The 16981-nt window shown below is 38.1% G+C and overlaps 6 protein-coding genes and 2 non-coding genes across 9 annotated transcripts; 4 read left to right on the plus strand and 4 right to left on the minus strand.

Moving 5' to 3' along the window:
- Positions 1–73: 73 nt before the first annotated feature.
- On the plus strand, positions 74–145 carry TRNAD-GUC. Its single transcript has one exon. It is a non-coding gene; the product is annotated as a tRNA-Asp (tRNA).
- A 459-nt stretch (positions 146–604) lies between these two features.
- On the minus strand, positions 605–3252 carry LOC17898725 (glycine-rich cell wall structural protein 2). Its single transcript, XM_023789585.1, has 11 exons — positions 3095–3252; positions 2825–2947; positions 2411–2491; positions 2239–2327; positions 2031–2105; positions 1829–1893; positions 1679–1747; positions 1504–1560; positions 1321–1377; positions 976–1203; positions 605–889 (listed from the first exon to the last, which is right to left on the minus strand). Exons 2-11 carry the CDS (start codon positions 2945–2947, stop codon positions 801–803), a joined length of 933 nt encoding a protein of 310 aa, XP_023645353.1. The 5' UTR covers positions 3095–3252; the 3' UTR covers positions 605–800.
- Positions 3253–3574: 322 nt separating this feature from the next.
- Positions 3575–5057, minus strand: LOC17900786. Its single transcript, XM_006305488.2, has 4 exons — positions 4784–5057; positions 4467–4569; positions 4161–4322; positions 3575–3877 (listed from the first exon to the last, which is right to left on the minus strand). The coding sequence occupies exons 1-4, from the start codon at positions 5035–5037 to the stop codon at positions 3695–3697; spliced, it is 702 nt and encodes a 233-aa protein (XP_006305550.2). The 5' UTR covers positions 5038–5057; the 3' UTR covers positions 3575–3694.
- Positions 5058–5273: 216 nt separating this feature from the next.
- LOC17896907 (pentatricopeptide repeat-containing protein At1g20230) lies at positions 5274–7596 on the plus strand. The gene has a single exon (XM_006306779.2). The coding sequence runs from the start codon at positions 5283–5285 to the stop codon at positions 7563–7565; it is 2283 nt and encodes a 760-aa protein (XP_006306841.1). The 5' UTR covers positions 5274–5282; the 3' UTR covers positions 7566–7596.
- Positions 7597–7675: 79 nt separating this feature from the next.
- LOC17897980 (putative F-box/kelch-repeat protein At1g20940) lies at positions 7676–8957 on the minus strand. The gene is given in 2 exon segments (XM_023789644.1): positions 7676–8097; positions 8100–8957. Coding segments are annotated over 2 exon segments (1146 nt in total). The 5' UTR covers positions 8908–8957; the 3' UTR covers positions 7676–7759.
- Positions 8958–9658: 701 nt separating this feature from the next.
- Positions 9659–9731, plus strand: TRNAK-CUU. The gene has a single exon. It is a non-coding gene; the product is annotated as a tRNA-Lys (tRNA).
- A 202-nt stretch (positions 9732–9933) lies between these two features.
- LOC17897206 (V-type proton ATPase subunit B3) lies at positions 9934–13789 on the plus strand. The gene is made up of 15 exons (XM_023789643.1): positions 9934–10036; positions 10191–10283; positions 10724–10779; positions 10879–10977; positions 11109–11168; positions 11300–11411; positions 11492–11703; positions 11993–12121; positions 12224–12361; positions 12449–12599; positions 12691–12773; positions 12863–12910; positions 12989–13042; positions 13138–13221; positions 13316–13789. The coding sequence occupies exons 2-15, from the start codon at positions 10232–10234 to the stop codon at positions 13499–13501; spliced, it is 1464 nt and encodes a 487-aa protein (XP_023645411.1). The 5' UTR covers positions 9934–10036; positions 10191–10231; the 3' UTR covers positions 13502–13789.
- A 189-nt stretch (positions 13790–13978) lies between these two features.
- LOC17898730 (probable prolyl 4-hydroxylase 3) lies at positions 13979–16471 on the minus strand. Of its 2 annotated transcripts, none has more exons than XM_023789646.1 (8): positions 16098–16471; positions 15902–15986; positions 15620–15717; positions 15433–15530; positions 15112–15241; positions 14837–15024; positions 14655–14743; positions 13979–14316 (listed from the first exon to the last, which is right to left on the minus strand). In XM_023789646.1, the coding sequence occupies exons 1-7, from the start codon at positions 16286–16288 to the stop codon at positions 14670–14672; spliced, it is 864 nt and encodes a 287-aa protein (XP_023645414.1). In that variant the 5' UTR covers positions 16289–16471; the 3' UTR covers positions 13979–14316; positions 14655–14669. The 2 variants fall into 2 exon arrangements, with proteins under 2 accessions (XP_023645414.1, XP_006305481.1); XM_006305419.2 differs by having other exon boundaries at positions 13979–14321.
- Positions 16472–16981: the final 510 nt, after the last annotated feature.

A 16981-nucleotide genomic window follows, 5' to 3' on the forward strand; every position in this document is an offset into this window, starting at 1 on the left:
TTTTTCTTTTTGTTCAAGACAGCTTTTTAAAACATATTTTATATAACACTGTTTATAAGTTTAAGCATCAAAAGTCGTTGTAGTATAGTGGTAAGTATTCCCGCCTGTCACGCGGGTGAGCCGGGTTCGATCCCCGGCAGCGGCGATTTAATTTTTAGTCATTTATATGTTGGACTTTGTTACATGGGCATTTTTCGAATAGCCCAAACAAGCAACCAAATTACATATTTTGGTTTGGCTTCATACTAGTTGAAATTACATTTTTTCGGTTTTGGTTTCAATCAAAATACGTGGGATTCACAATTTTTTCCTTCTGTACTCGTGTTATCTATTTTTTCTGTTGTTAAAAACAAGTATCAACTGTTTGTAAAATATTGGCTGGTCTCTTTGATTTTGTTTGATGAATAAAAAACAGTTGAGACAAAAAAAAAAAAAAAAAAAAACTGGTATCAACAATATTCGTAACCCAATGGAAAATGCAATGTCGTTATGTAGAAGAAATAGATGCACTTCTTGTCCGAATGCGAGTGATTTGCGAGTTCTATCATGCTTTCTTGCGTTTCAAACAATACCATAAACTTATCCAGCACTCAAAACCGAGAAGAACTAGAAAACTGATAGAACATAGAAGGAGCAAAACTGGAAACATCCAAGATGACGTCCATAAATAAATGAACATATATATAACCTAAACCAACATGAACGAGAGATTATTCTACGGCAATAAGCTGTTTGACGAAAAAGAGACAAAAACATGAGTTTGTTGTAAAGATCCAAGTCCATTCAATGACCCTGGTCACTCAAGCAGCAGCCTGAATCGGTGGTCCATTTGACCTGTTGAATCCACCACGGCCTCCTCTTCCACGACCTCCCCTTCCACGGCCACGGCCTGTTCCAACAACATTTTAAACACTTAGAACTCATGACAAGTTGGTCAACATTGTGTAGTGAGAAAAAAATAGTGTATTAACGTACCACGGCCCTGAGGCGGAGGCCCATCGTATCCATGGTCTGCCGGAGGAGCAGCGTTGTATCCATGGTCTCCTCCATCTTCTTGAGCTTCATAGTTGGGTGGGGGACCATTGAAACCTCCTCTTCCACGCCCACCACGTCGTCCTCCTCTCCCACGCCCTCGTCCTCTGCCGTACGACCGGTCCTGCTCCATACCTCCATCATCATACTCATTGTTCAAATAACCGTTTCCTGGAAAACCCGAAAGAAGGAATAGCACAATCCAATCAAACCCTTGTACACAAACCACATGCAAATATGATAATGTGAAAGTAAGATTTGGAAAGAAATTGTCTAAAGCAATCCTACCTCTGCCGCCTCGTCCTCTACTTCCATCATCATACTCATTGTTCACATATCCGCTTCCTAGTAAATCCGATAAAGAATAAAGAAATGCACAATACAATCAAAGCCTTATCTACAAATCACATGCAAAATAGCAAAAGCGAAAATACGATTTGGTAAAGAAAAATTGCTAAAGATCTATCCTACCTCTGCCACCTCTTCCCCTTCCTCCATCATCATGCTCAGCATTCACATACCCATTACCTGGTAAGTCAAAAACAGGAGTTAGCACAATCCATTTTCAAACCTTTATCCACAAACCACATGCAAAAGCTGAAGTGAATCTAAGATTTAGTAAGAAAAATTGCTAAAGTAATCCTACCTCTGCCGCCTCTCCCCCTTCCTCTTCCTCCTCTTCCTCTTCTTCCTCCTCTGCCTCTAGGAGATCCCTCTACAAGAGAGAGCTAAATTATAAACTTAAAAAGAATAACAGCTCAGGGAGCTCGTTCATTAAGAGTGAGACTAGAAATACCTCGTCCTTCGTAATCAACCTCAGCTAATGGCTTCACCATCTCAATAGGAATCGGACACTGATACCTGTATCATCATTTAATAAAACACATTGGCATTGTAGAAAATGACAGAAAACTGTTTTGAGACACAAGAGAACAAAATCCCCAAATAAGAGAATGGACCAGTACCAGAAATATAAAAACAACGTCCTAGAAACTCACCCAACAGAGGATGTGTTCAACTCCACCTTCGAAAGTGTTATGGTTATCATGGACACATGCCTTGTGGTCTCAAGGCTTCAGGGGAGAAAGGCAAGGTTTAATTAATAACAGGTCAAGGCAACAAAATTAAGAATACAATCATAGTAAAATGAGACCGGGCACAATTAAAACCATATATAATTGATATTAAAGTATTGTGAACACTTACGGAAAAAGGCCTTCCTCTGTAGGTTCCCAATGATCAGTTATGTCCGTGGATCCAATAGATGTGATCTGATGAAGACCAGGAATCCTTCTCTGCATCAAAGATCACAATAAAAATGTCAGATACAATGGAACTCCCTCTCTATGATCAGGGACAGATTAGAACCAAAAAGTACCTTAATCAGCTCAACAATGGTCACACTCTTGTTGATAGCTCTTCCCATAGCCTTGAAAATAACTTCATTGGATTTGTTTTCCTATAAGACAACAAAAAAAAAAACAGCTATCAATAACTTGCTCGTATTGGAAGCAGATTCATGTTTAAGTTTTCTACTAAATCCGACGAAACATATGACTTTGATCAATAACATAAAACGCTCTTAGATTATTTAAGAAAATCTCGAGTATGAACTTCCAATTGAATGTATAGACCATCTATACTATATTTTGCAAAAATCTCATCCTCACCACCAATTCATCACAGTATGAATATCAAAACTTCATCATGCCAGAAATCGAAAGGATATAGCTCTACTGTCACAAAAAATAAATATTAAAAACCAAACGGATTCACCGAAGAAACACAATACCTGAAGAAGAGCCATTGCATACGTGATGTAGTTCCGCGCCCTACCCATGCTGGTGATACGAATCTCATTCTCAGCAATCTGCGATTTCGCCTTAGGCTTCTCCACTCTCTGATACCTATCCATCTGAACAATTTACACCAAACACAATACCAAATCAGAAGAAAAAAACTTTCAGCGATGGAAACTAGGGGTTCTCGTTCACAAGGTTCAATCCAGACGATTAGAAACAGGGTTTTACTAATCATCCTCAGTAATAGCTTAAATGCTTACCTTGTTCGACTGTTCTGGTTAGATCTTCCGAAACCCTAGAGGATTTGGATAAGGATAAATGTTTGGTGTTTTACCCAGAAATTGGACTAGAGATTTAATACTGTCTCGTTTCTGTTTTCTTTTTTGTACGCCCTAAGAGACGGTTGTTGCAGGCGCCTCTCTAATATATAACAGCCGCACAACTTCTCTTCCACACACCCATGCACCAGTGAACTGCCCTAATCGATTTCCGGTTTGAAATTTCGACTTTTTAACCGGTTCTAATCGAACCAAAGATAATACCAGCAATTACCATGGATCTCGTTCGCTTCACCACCTTTTTCTCACTTTTTTTTTTTGTCTTCAGTTACAACGGTAAATTTTTTTATTTTTTTTATAATCGTTATGCATTAGCTTTATGATTTCAACTGCCCTACAAAACATGAGAAGCATTTGAAGATTTTTCTTTTGGTTTGTTATACCTTAAGCTGCGAATAGAGATAGTTGAAACATGTAACAAATAACAATATGAACATGTATGAGACTTATGCTTCTGGATTTTTCAGGCTAAGTACAGATATGTATTTAGGTAGGAGTTTTGGCACAGCATAGAAATTACAACTAATAAGATGATTGGGTGAGGAATGAAAGGAAGGTGTCTCGCATGTCTACTTCGTGTGGTTTAACCAGAGGATCAATGGTGTCTCTCCATCCTTCATAATCTTTGGGAGAACCAGCACCGGGCAGCTCGAACCCATTCACGTAGAAGGTTGGTGTCGCGGAGACTCCTCTTGAGACGCTATACTGCAAACAGAACAAAAGCAAAGCAATTATGGAATTGACAAATTTTATGATAAAAGCACTAGTCAGTATTGACAGAAGGCAAAGTACGCCACTAGAAATCAAGCTCCCAAAATTCTCCTAATTACTATTGACAATGCAGTGAAAGTTCTATGCCAATTCATTTGGATATCTAGTTAACGATATGAGCAAGAATACAGAGGACCAAATCGAATAAGCAACACCTAGACTAGTGAAAAGGTTTAAGTATGTAAAACTGAGAAGGGGGAAAATCTGAAGGGATCACCTTGAAGGAAATTCTTGTGGCAAGATCAGATTTAGAGTTGCTGAAACCAGATTTCAGAGGAGAATGATAAGAGTTTCCCAATGTAACTGTTCCAAGCTCGATTAACTTGTCCACAACTGCAGGTCTTGACATGAGTTGTGTTTGCGAGTTGTAAAACAATGCCTGTGGAAGCAAATTTCAATGAAGTCACATCTACAGATCAAACAAACATATAAAACCTGAAAAACACGGCGAAATGGAGTGCATGAAACAGAATCGCCGGGGTTACATTTTCTCTTTTTAAATTCAGTAATACACTATTCAAACCTGATGCTTGAAGATCCCTTCCAGCAAATTAAACGTGGCATTGGCGTTTAAGGTATCAACGATGTGTAAGGCCCGAGATGCTACAAATGCATTGTCATGGAAGCTGCAAAATATCCAAAAGCAAAACTTCTATCGCACAAGAACGAAACATAAACATTATCTGCTACTTAACTCAAACTACTTATCAATTGAGTCCACTACAGTATTCATGGGATGCATAGATTTAGTTCAACAGCGAACAAGTAATCTCTCGAGCCTCAGCTTAGCTAAGGATATTTGAAAACTGAAATTGAAGGGAAGAGAAATCAAACACTTACGGCAAAGGAATGAGGTGAAGAACAAGAGCAACGCGAGATCCATAATGATCAATCGCTAGCTTTAGTGGCTCCCAAGCGTCTCTACAGTCCGGGCAAACCGGGTCAAAATACGCCTCGATTAGTATCGTCTCTGGGTCAATCTTCCGACCCGGTGGATACACGAATCCATCACGCCTCACCGGAGGTATCAGCTGCGCTTGTACGACAGTTCCGACGAAGAAGACGAACACTAAAGCCGTTCGAATCATCATCATTGCTCTCTCTGAATCAATTTTCTTAAGAGAAAGAGATGATAATCTCGGAGTAGATTGATTCAACGGCCATGATCTCTCAAAGACCTTATCAACGGCCAAAATTACTCAAAACTGAGTTGAGACCTAGTCCTTCACCTTCAGCCGTTGATTTACGATTATGGTGACGTGGAAGAATCGGGTGGCGTAGGAGGATTAATAAGTGTGATTAAGGTTAAGCGGGAAATTTTATTTTTTTTAGCTAAGCAATGACAAAACAAGTTCTTCCACTGATAGTGCAAATTCCTCAATCGATCGTTGGATTCTTAGAGTCTTCTTCATCCATTTGGTCTTCTTCGTTATCAAAGACAACACAAGCTCATGCTCGTATACTCAAATCCGGAGCCCAAAACGATGGCTATATCTCCGCTAAACTCATTGCTTCATACTCGAACTATAGTTGCTTCGACGATGCTGATCTCGTCTTACAATCGATTCCGGATCCTACTGTTTACTCTTTCTCCTCTCTTATATACGCCTTAACTAAGGCTAAGCTTTTCTCGCAATCGATTGGCGTATTCTCTCGGATGTTCTCTCATGGGTTGATTCCAGATAGCCATGTTCTTCCGAATTTGTTCAAGGTTTGTGCTGAACTATCGGCTTTTAAAGTGGGTAAACAGATACATTGTGTATCATGTGTTTCGGGGTTGGATATGGATGCGTTTGTTCAGGGATCTCTGTTTCATATGTACATGAGGTGTGGTAGGATGGGGGATGCACGCAAAGTGTTCGATAGAATGTTTGAGAAAGATGTTGTGACTTGCAGTGCTTTGCTATGTGGCTATGCGCGAAAGGGTTGTCTAGAAGAGGTGGTTCGGATCCTCTCTGGGATGGAAAATTCAGGTATTGAACCAAATATTGTGTCTTGGAACGGTATTCTTAGTGGGTTTAATCGTAGCGGGTATCATAGGGAAGCAGTGATAATGTTCCAGAAGATGCACCTTTGCGGGTTTAGTCCAGATCAGGTTACAGTGTCAAGTGTTCTTCCTTCAGTTGGAGACTCAGAGATGCTGAATATGGGGAGGCAGATTCATGGATATGTGATTAAACAGGGACTACTCAAGGATAAATGTGTAATTAGTGCAATGCTTGATATGTATGGGAAATCCGGCCATGTCTATGGGATCATAAAACTTTTCGATGAATTTGAGATGATGGAGACCGGTGTTTGCAATGCATACATTACAGGGTTATCACGAAATGGTCTTGTAGACAAGGCACTTGAAATGTTTGAGCTATTCAAGGAACAAAAGGTGGAGCTTAATGTCGTGTCATGGACGTCAATCATAGCTGGGTGTGCTCAGAACGGGAAAGATATCGAAGCCTTGGAACTGTTTAGAGAAATGCAGGTTGCAGGGGTGAAGCCAAACCGTGTAACAATCCCTTCAATGCTTCCAGCTTGCGGAAATATAGCAGCTTTGGGTCATGGGAGGTCGACTCATGGATTTGCAGTAAGGGTTCACCTTTGGGATGATGTTCATGTAGGGAGTGCACTGATTGACATGTACGCTAAATGTGGAAGAATCAACATGTCGCAGTTTGTCTTCAATATGATGCCCACAAAAAACTTAGTGTGCTGGAATTCTTTAATGAATGGATATTCGATGCACGGGAAGGCCAAGGAAGTCATGAGCATATTTGAATCTCTTTTGAGAACAAGGTTAAAACCTGATTTCATCAGCTTTACAAGTTTATTAGCTTCATGTGGCCAAGTAGGTTTAACAGATGAAGGATGGAAATATTTCAGTATGATGTCTGAGGAATATGGTATTAAACCAAGGTTGGAACATTATTCTTGCATGGTAAACCTTCTTGGACGTGCAGGCAAGTTGCAAGAAGCATATGAATTGATAAAGGAGATGCCTTTTGAGCCAGACTCCTGCGTCTGGGGAGCTTTGCTAAATTCTTGCAGACTTCAAAGCAATGTAGATTTAGCTGAAATTGCAGCGGACAAGCTTTTTGATCTAGAACCCGAAAACCCAGGAACTTATGTTCTCTTGTCCAATATATACGCCGCCAAAGGCATGTGGACAGAAGTAGACAGTATTAGAAACAAGATGGAGAGTCTGGGCCTGAAGAAGAACCCGGGATGCAGCTGGATTCAAGTGAAGAACAGAGTGTACACGCTTCTAGCTGGTGACAAGTCGCATCCGCAAATAGATCAAATAACAGAGAAGATGGATGAGATTAGCGAAGAGATGAGGAAATCAGGTCACCGCCCAAATTTGGATTTTGCTCTGCAAGATGTGGAGGAGCAAGAGCAAGAGCAGATGTTATGGGGACACAGCGAGAAACTAGCAGTAGTATTCGGTCTTCTGAACACACCCGATGGCACGCCTCTTCAGGTCATAAAGAACCTTAGGATATGTGGTGATTGCCATTCAGTCATAAAATTTATATCGAGTTACGCAGGTAGAGAGATTTTCGTTAGAGATACTAATAGGTTTCATCATTTTAAAGACGGAATTTGTTCTTGTGGAGATTTTTGGTGATGCTAAAAGAAACATGTCTCGTATTCTTTTATCTACACAAGTGTTTCAGTTTGCTTGAAAAGCTCATCAATTTATTATCCAAAAAACAAAAACAAAAAATGCTCATCAAATGAATATAAATGGTAAATGGATTGATGGTAGTGCATAATGCTTGGAGAAGTCTGGTTCATAATGTTATACATGAGATTGTTTGTTTACTTGGCTGTATCAATGAGTCCCATAATCGCAGTGAGATAGGACACGCGTTGGTCATTAGAAGCTACAATCACCTTCCGCTGCTCGTCCCCCTTGACAAAGAACAAGGATGGCGTGAATTTATAGAAGTCTCGGACGCCACTGGACCAAAGTGTGGTTGACCCTAAAACTCCCCAACTATTAACTTCCATGTCGTAAACATGAACAACACCTTTTAACCTATCCTTCCTCTCCGTCAACACTAGATGCTTGCCGTCGTACACAACAATGTTCCAGCATACAAGCTCACTTTCCTTCATAGATACGTTCTTGATCCGCCTGGCTAGCTTCCATTTGAATTCTCGACGAGTGTGTAAACCGAAATTTCTTCTTTTGTCCCCGAAATTAAGGTCAGTCGATTAATCTTATTGTCTGCTGCGAAAAACAGTTTCATATCTGGTTCTTGATGAAATATAGAAGGAATCAAGCTTGCTTGCTCTGTATCAGGATCGAATGCTATGATGCTCCCATCGTTTCTCAACCAATGAAGACTGTCGACTAAATAAACAGGCTTCATTTGCACCATAAGATTACTTGTTGAGCTAGTGGTGATGGTTGTTTCCGATAACCTCCAAGAGTATCCGTCGCTGATCTCGAATCCGTACACGGTTTCCATCTCGAGTATGCAGACGATCTTAAATCTATTAGTTGTCAGATTTCTGTTTACCGTGAAACCGACGCACATGGATCTTTCTGTACCAGCAACGTTACGATCACCACCAACTATTATAGACAGAAGCTTTGAGGCAGAATGATCCAATAGTCGAAACCACTTTGTGAGGGGATTTACGACAAAGAGTCCACCAATATATAGAAGGAGAAGGCCAGAGCAGGAGCCAAAAATGTAACATGGCTCTCTAAGCATATTTACTTCATTCCCCGTTGACATAGAATCTCTTGAAGAGACCAAAGGCAGGCAAAAGATGTAAGTGGCACCGTAGCTGGCAAGGTGAAACAAGCTTGGTCTGGTCCAGACAGAGTATTTTTCAAACTTCGAGTCAGATATATAAGATTGGAAATATCTATTCGTGCATCGCATCATTGCTAGTGATTTGGGATCCATTTTGAAGAGAATCTCTTCGAGAAGATGCAAAGGTAAACCATTCATGATGCAGAGATAATTGTAAGGTGAGAATCTCCTTTCTTCTGCTTCGCTAGTTGATGACTTGATGTGAATATATTTGTGTTTATTTTACGAACCAGGTTGTTTAATACAGACAACAAGAATCAGATTGACACGCGGTAAGAAAAAGGAAAAAAAAACAATTCCATTACAGAAAAAAGGCAAAGACAATCTCACCATAATACAAGAGAATTAATTAAAGTTACCAAGTAGAAGAAAGATTGTTACATTTTGAGATTTTTTTTTTTTTTTTTGATTATCTTTGATGAAATCATAAAAATTCAAAAATACTATACATTTCTAGTACTTTAGATTGCTATAACATTGTTATGAAAATTCAAGTAGAAAAAGAGCAACAAATGTTATTTAAAATAGCAAGACAATCTTACCATAGTAAAAGAAAATTACAGTTACCAATAGTAAAAGAAATTCAGAGTTACCAATTTTCTAATAGAATGAGATTTATTTAATTTTGGTGGATTCTGAAACAAAATTTCAGATTTTATGTGTCTTTGATGAAATCATTAAAAACCAATAATTATATCTATACTTTTTAGCTGGAAAAAAAAAGTATTTACCAAATTGAAAAGATGCAACAAATATAATCCACTGGATCATTGGTAATTAAAAAAATAAAGATTAACTATATAGGGTGACCAATAAAAAAAAAAAAGATTAACTATATATTAAATAAATACCATGGATAAATATTTTGTAAAATAAAGTTTAGCAGTAAGCCCGTCTAGCTCAGTTGGTAGAGCGCAAGGCTCTTAACCTTGTGGTCGTGGGTTCGAGCCCCACGGTGGGCGCTTTCTTTTTTATTTTATTTTATAATTGTTGAGAAAATTTTAGGAAATGCATCTAATCTGAAAAAAAGTTATGAATCTCACAAATAGAAATATCTCCAAAAAAAAACTTTTTGGCTTTTTGCTACGAAAATAATAATTTTAGAGATTTAGGTGCTCAACAAAATAAAAAAAGAGATTTAGGAAAAAGGCCAAAGATGTCAGGTATATCCTCCAACCACGTTTTCACACAAAGCCACACCAATCATCAAATCACATTTCTCTCTTCTCTTCTCTTCTCTTCTCGATTTGAATCCATTTCGTTCCAGGTACGGTGCTCTCTTCATCAGATCTTTCCTCACTGTTTTCGATATTATGTCTTCCTTTCTTCTTCACTTTCACGGTCTCCATTTGTTTTTACCGGATCCATTTTCATTTTTGATTTGCTCCCGCCTCACTTGCGCGCGTTGCGACTTTTTCCAGGAATTGTGGAGCGGCTTTGATTTTGATTTCGATCTGTGACAATGGGGGAGACTAAGATCGACACGGAGGAAGGAACTCTCGAGATCGGAATGGGTTAGTTACCACCGATCATGGATTGGATCACATCAATTTCTTCCGTTTCATATTTTCTCTATCAAGTTGGGTCGACTATACGGATTAGGGAGATTACATTCTTGGTTTTGGTTTTCGCCCAATTATATCGGATTTTAACTTTACAAGTTACTGTATAACAAGAATCTCAAATTCTGGGGTTTGTATTCTAGCTTTAGCGAGCGATCGATCAATCTAAGTTAATATTGTTAACTATAAGTCTGATCTCACGTATTTTTAAAATTGGAAGTGGTGTATCGACTAGCTTATTGGTTTTTGGTTGCAGTTTAGTTAATGACCAGTGTTTGTCTTGCTTACTTTGAATTTGCAGTCGTTTTCTGTTCGCTGAATGCTATAATGATTTTGTATTTTCAGCTTTTATCTTTGTAAAAGAGACTGATTTACGAATCTTTGAATTGTAGAGTATAGAACCGTCTCCGGGGTTGCAGGACCCTTGGTCATCCTTGACAAAGTGAAGGTATTAGAAAAGGAGAAGCTTTTTCACATCCCATAGAAGCTTTTTTCTTTATTGAGGGACACTGACTGTAGATGTTTGTTGAACTGTATCTTGTATCAGGGTCCTAAGTACCAGGAGATTGTTAACATCCGTTTAGGAGATGGATCCACTAGACGTGGTCAGGTCTTGGAGGTTGATGGCGAGAAAGCTGTTGTCCAGGTTAATGATATTTTGAGTTACTTTTATGCGTTTACTGCATAAAACTAATTTGTTGAATCTAGGTGTACAATGTAATTTATACACTTGCTTGCGCGAGAGGTCCCTGCCCTCAATAGTTTATACATGTACAGGTTTTTGAAGGAACATCTGGAATTGACAACAAATTTACCACCGTGCAATTCACTGGAGAGGTGCATACTATGAAGCATTCTTCTCTTATAAGCTTTTGGCAGATCGACTTAAAATTTATTGGCAGTTTTCTGAAAATGCCTGCTTTTTCTTTATTCTATTTAACTTTTTCTGTTATTGATGTGTGTTTCAGGTACTTAAAACGCCTGTATCACTCGACATGCTTGGGCGCATATTTAACGGCTCAGGGAAGCCAATTGATAATGGCCCTCCTATTTTGCCAGAGGCATACCTCGATATTTCGGGTGAGCATTGATTGCCTCATTGTGTGATCTCTGAATAATTATTTTCTGTGCCTAATGGTTGTGGTGGGTAAATTATATAGGAAGTTCAATCAACCCCAGTGAAAGAACCTACCCTGAAGAGATGATACAAACAGGGATTTCTACCATTGATGTCATGAACTCCATTGCTCGTGGACAGAAGATTCCTCTTTTCTCTGCTGCTGGTCTACCACATAATGAAATAGCTGCTCAAATCTGTCGTCAGGCGGGTCTTGTTAAGCGGTTGGAAAAGACTGAGAACTTAATTCAGGAGGTAATTATTTGCCCATTACCACTACCAAAAGTCCTTTTGTTTTCCAAGTATCATGCTGAAGTCTAAGTGCCTGTGTATTTATGCCCATTCAGTTTCTAACTAATGTAGAGTGATTTAAGTATTTCTACGAATACGTTGTACATGTGAAGGGTTCTAATTTGTGATGCCATTTACTTTTCTGATACTCAACTTCTGTGAGGATTGATACAGCAGTCTCTCAATGCCTCAGGCCCTCAGCTGTTTTGTTTTCCTTGTAAAATCCATCATTATTTCCCTTTCATTTTTTCAGGATCATGGAGAGGACAATTTTGCAATTGTTTTTGCAGCTATGGGTGTAAACATGGAGACAGCCCAGTTCTTCAAGCGCGATTTTGAAGAAAATGGATCGATGGAAAGAGTTACACTTTTCCTGAACCTGGTAATTTACTACTAGTGATTTTTATGCGTCTTATCTTACTTCTTTTAGTATTATATTACTTGTGTGATTGATTGAGCTTATATCTGCACTTTACTCGAACAGGCCAATGACCCAACCATCGAGAGAATTATCACTCCTCGAATTGCCCTTACAACCGCTGAATACTTGGCTTATGAATGTGGGAAGCATGTGCTTGTTATATTGACAGACATGAGTTCTTATGCAGATGCTCTTCGTGAGGTAATGGCTTTCACTGGGTCTCTGTGTCTGTCCAATTATACAAAACTTGATTTTGGTTTTGAAAAAAGTAACAAACGAGAGCTCTAGGTTTCTGCTGCTCGAGAAGAAGTTCCTGGAAGACGTGGATATCCGGGTTATATGTATACAGATCTTGCAACTATCTATGAGCGGGCAGGGCGTATTGAAGGAAGAAAGGGTTCCATTACCCAAATCCCTATCCTGACTATGCCTAATGACGGTAAAAATCATATTGCTTTTTTTTTATTCTCTATCAATATATGTTTTTGATTGAATAATGCTCCTAATATCTCTTGTTTATTAAACCTCAGATATCACTCACCCTACTCCGGATCTTACTGGTTACATTACTGAGGGTCAGATATATATTGATAGGCAACTTCACAACAGACAGGTGCCATAAGCCTGACTCTGTTTCAGACCTTTCATTATTGTTATTTTTAATACATCTACATAACGAAAAGGTTTCTCATCCATTTACAGATTTATCCACCCATTAACGTGCTTCCATCACTTTCTCGATTAATGAAGGTAGCTATGCCATTCGATTATACAATTATGGATTGAAACATACTATTACTTATTAACTTAATCATTGTTCCTCTACAGAGTGCTATTGGTGAAGGAATGACTCGCAAAGACCATTCTGATGTGTCCAACCAGGTTCCCTACCTATATAGAACCTTACTTGACGAGAGTAGCTCACATGTTAATATAGTAGTATCGAATCCAATTGACAACATTCTCTTTACTTTCAGCTGTATGCAAATTATGCAATCGGGAAAGATGTTCAAGCCATGAAAGCTGTTGTTGGAGAAGAAGCTCTTTCATCTGAGGATCTGGTAGCTTTCTCAATACTTCATATTATTCATGTTCATATCAAAATACTCACAACAACAATCACTCACAACAATTGCTTGTATTGTGTGATTGTAGCTGTATTTAGAGTTTCTGGATAAATTTGAGAGGAAGTTTGTGATGCAAGGGGCATATGATACAAGAAACATCTTCCAGTCGCTTGACTTGGCATGGACACTGCTCCGTATCTTCCCACGTGAGCTTCTTCACCGTATTCCCGCTAAAACACTTGATCAATTCTACAGCCGGGACTCCACAAGCTAATCCTTTCAAACGACCTCACTATTACTCCATTCTCATCTCGTTTGGGACTTAAAAATCATATCGTGAGAAGAAAACAGGAATGATTGCGTGAAATACAAAAAAAAAAAAAACTCAGAGAATTGTGAATTTGCGATTTTTCTTTTGTTTTTTCGTTTGTATAATAAAAGCTTTGTGTATGGAAACTTCGCACAAAATGCTCTATTTATTAGCCTTCTGCAACTGTTTTTTAAACTGGTGAATCATGTCTTTTTTGTTGTTGTGTAATAAATCTCTCTTTCTTCACTTTTATATCTGTATGCCATCGTTTGTGCAATTTGTGGAATATTTCTGATATTTTGACCTAGCAATTTTAATCTGCTGGTGAAAGCAAACCACCACAAATGAGTCCATGACACAACCTAAATGGTCGGTCGTTTAATAATTTGGGTGGGTATATATCATATTTGGGTGGGTATATATCATATTTGGGTGAGTATATATCATAAATTCAGCTTTTCATATTAAGATGGCATTCTTTTATGTGATCCCGGTCTAAAATCACATACATAAAAAGAACACGACAAAACTAAGTAATTCACAATTTCTGTTCAAAGACACAGGACCTTTATGGTATACCAATGAGCAACAGTCACTCTAAGCCATCCTAATTTAGTCTAACATATTCCCTATTTGTTGGTATTCTCTAAGTGATATATAAACCTTGAATCCCATCAAAACAAGGAATGCACTGAGCCGCAGGGAAAAAACAAACATCAACTCTCTGTAATCTTTGGTTCCAACATTGTATTCCATCTACCATGAAAGAAAACAGTATACTGTCCTGCCCAATAAAAAAGGATAATGTAAGAACCAACAGCCAACACGCGGTACTGTTATCTTATATGCACACATCGATAACAAACTTATATAACCAAGAGCAAACACATGGTACTACTTCATCTTATATGCACATTCGATAATAAGCTTATATATAACCCGCAGTCTGTGTGAGTGTGTGTCTCTGTGCCTAGTCTATATGTTGTAGGAGATGAAATTATGTTGAATTAAAGAAATTAATTGATGTTTTTTACAACATTTGATCACTGATAACAAATGACTCCTCAAATCCATTAACCACTCTATTGTTAGAGACTTGGGAAGAATGGACAGTTACCAGCAATCAAACAAGCTAGACTTTGTACTCGCCGACATGCATCCATTTGGTAGATGACCACTTGTTCCCTCTAATCACAGGACATCCACCTAGAATTAACAGCAACCACATGTTCAATGGTATAGGAAAAACAAGATTTAGAAAATTGTTTCGAATAATTTTCAAAACCAAAGGTAGTTTACCATGCAAACTTGTAGGATCCAGTGTAGCATCAGGCCTCATGCTCCAGAAAAGCAATGCATCGCCCATTCTCGGCTTTACAGAAAGTCCCTTTTTCCCACACTCAGAGAGCTCATTATACCACGGTACAGAACTAAAATTCATATTGGCAGCAGGAAAAACTGTTTCACCGCCTTCTTCAACATCCGACCTGTAGAACAAGGGTTTTGAAGAAAAGATTGGTAAATACAAGAACCTAACAACCTTAAAAACAAAAGAAGAGTTGAGAAAATCTTACAGATACATAAGCATTGTAGCCATCCGTTGACCTCCATTTTTAGTGTTGAACTCATCAACAAAATAATCATAGTGTGGTTCATACTTTTGTCCTGCTTCGTAGTGAAGAACTTGAAGTCCTTCACCATGATCTGCACATTCATCATGCACGAAAAAAGATAAGCACAAATTCATAATTCATCGTGCAGAAGAAAGCTTAGGATCTCATTCTGACAGTAATCAAAAATATAACAGATGAATGCATCTATCTATACATGAACAAGATTCCAGAGATAACGAAAGTCCAAAAACTGCAACTGATCATTGAAAAAATCTTTCATACCTGCTGGAATAAAGGTGTAATCTGCTATTCTCTTCTCAATAGTCTTAATGATTTTGTCCCTTCCTCTCCTAAGGAAAGTCCCTGAGCTTGTACGCACCCTGAATGTGCACATAATTAGTTCAAGAAATCAATAAAACAAGCCACAATGCTTTGCTTGATAGATAAAAGATTCATCATCAGAGCGAACCTGCTATCTTTACTTTTGCCGGTTTCGCTATCTACAACAGTTGACTTCACCATATGTGGTTTGGCAAGACTGATTAAATATTCACATTCTTCCTTCGACTGGTCAAATCAATTAATAAAAGAATCATCAAGTTTTGATTCTTTTGGTTCAAACATGCATCAATTTTTAATTAACAGAGCGAGTATCAAACTGAAACCCAACACACAAATGAGCTTGAACAAGAACCATAAAGTTGCAAACCATCATCGCTAGAGTATTTAAGAAATCAGAAAATAAACGTACCAAGAAATTATGGTAGACGAAAGCTCTAGGCTCCCAAGAGAGCACTTCAGTCCACTGGTCTCCTCTCTTCCCAAGTCCCTCACTTCTGTATTCGACACAACAAAGAAACGAAACAACTTCAATCATAAAAAATCTCTTTTTTAATTGATCAGGAATATAAAGAAATGGATTCAGTTCATGCAATAATAGGGGTCACCTCTCAGTAGCAGCTCGTCGGAAATAAGAGAGATCCATGGGAGAAGATTCATCGTTGTTAATAGGAAGAGAGAAAACCCCAAAAGCCAAAAGCATCAATAGAACAATCGTTAACATAAACAGCATAAACAGAACCAGCATCAATGTCGACCATTTCCTCGCTTGAAATCTCGACTGTCTCACTTTCGCCATTAACGAAGCAAGATCGATCCACCCGACACAACACAACACAAATAAAAAAAAAGGTGCAAAAAATTTGTAAAACGAAACAGAGATCGAAACCAGCAAATCCCAAAAACCTCTTGAGATGCAGAAAACAAAAGAGGTCAAATTTATATTTCAGCAAATAAACGTTTCTTCCTTGTAAGGACGATTCTTCTCTTACTTTTTTCTATATATCTCTCTCTGTGTCTTTTAAGTTCTAATGTGTTTACGAATCTGGAAATGACATTTGTACCCTTTCATACGTGATGATGTGGCGATATTATAGTTATTGCAGGTTGGGTAAATAGGGATGATTTAGTCAATTCAGTTGGGAATTGGTTTTTGTTTTCCCAGCACAATGTTTTTTTTTAATTATTACACACATACATTTCAACCAATGGGCTATCTGATGATTACTACATTTCCATACAAACTACATACACAGAAATCTTTGACTACAAATCTTCAATATTATTTATACATAAGGTATTTCTCTTTTTTATTTGCTTATTTTTCATTATGATATATTCAAAAATCTTATTAATTTTTATGGAAACATAGAGTAACCAATCATAATAAATGTAGTGCAATTTAATAAGCAAATCAAACTTAATTTAATTACAAAAGTTGGTAAAATGAATAATAAAAATACAGTATTCTATATGGTAAAAATGTGCTAAA

This window comes from Capsella rubella, unplaced genomic scaffold (genome assembly GCF_000375325.1).
Source record: "Capsella rubella cultivar Monte Gargano unplaced genomic scaffold, Caprub1_0 scaffold_1, whole genome shotgun sequence".
Lineage (NCBI taxonomy): Eukaryota > Viridiplantae > Streptophyta > Magnoliopsida > Brassicales > Brassicaceae > Capsella > Capsella rubella.

Coding starts and splice junctions, on each gene's coding strand:
- LOC17898725 (XM_023789585.1), bottom strand. CDS start 2,947: ATGGATAGGTATCAGAGAGTGGAGAAGCCTAAGGCGAAATCGCAGATT. Junction 2,492..2,824: donor ATGCAATGGCTCTTCTTCAG/GTATTGTGTTTC, acceptor GTTGTCTTATAG/GAAAACAAATCCAATGAAGT. Junction 1,204..1,320: donor TAGAGGACGAGGCGGCAGAG/GTAGGATTGCTT, acceptor CGGGTTTTCCAG/GAAACGGTTATTTGAACAAT.
- LOC17898730 (XM_023789646.1), bottom strand. CDS start 16,288: ATGGCGAAAGTGAGACAGTCGAGATTTCAAGCGAGGAAATGGTCGACA. Junction 15,987..16,097: donor CGACGAGCTGCTACTGAGAG/GTGACCCCTATT, acceptor TGTCGAATACAG/AAGTGAGGGACTTGGGAAGA. Junction 14,744..14,836: donor GGATCCTACAAGTTTGCATG/GTAAACTACCTT, acceptor TGTTAATTCTAG/GTGGATGTCCTGTGATTAGA.
- LOC17900786 (XM_006305488.2), bottom strand. CDS start 5,037: ATGATGATGATTCGAACGGCTTTAGTGTTCGTCTTCTTCGTCGGAACT. Junction 4,570..4,783: donor CTTCACCTCATTCCTTTGCC/GTAAGTGTTTGA, acceptor GATATTTTGCAG/CTTCCATGACAATGCATTTG. Junction 4,323..4,466: donor AAGGGATCTTCAAGCATCAG/GTTTGAATAGTG, acceptor TTGCTTCCACAG/GCATTGTTTTACAACTCGCA.
- LOC17897206 (XM_023789643.1), top strand. CDS start 10,232: ATGGGGGAGACTAAGATCGACACGGAGGAAGGAACTCTCGAGATCGGA. Junction 11,412..11,491: donor GGCATACCTCGATATTTCGG/GTGAGCATTGAT, acceptor TAAATTATATAG/GAAGTTCAATCAACCCCAGT. Junction 12,911..12,988: donor CACTTTCTCGATTAATGAAG/GTAGCTATGCCA, acceptor GTTCCTCTACAG/AGTGCTATTGGTGAAGGAAT.
- LOC17896907 (XM_006306779.2), top strand. CDS start 5,283: ATGACAAAACAAGTTCTTCCACTGATAGTGCAAATTCCTCAATCGATC.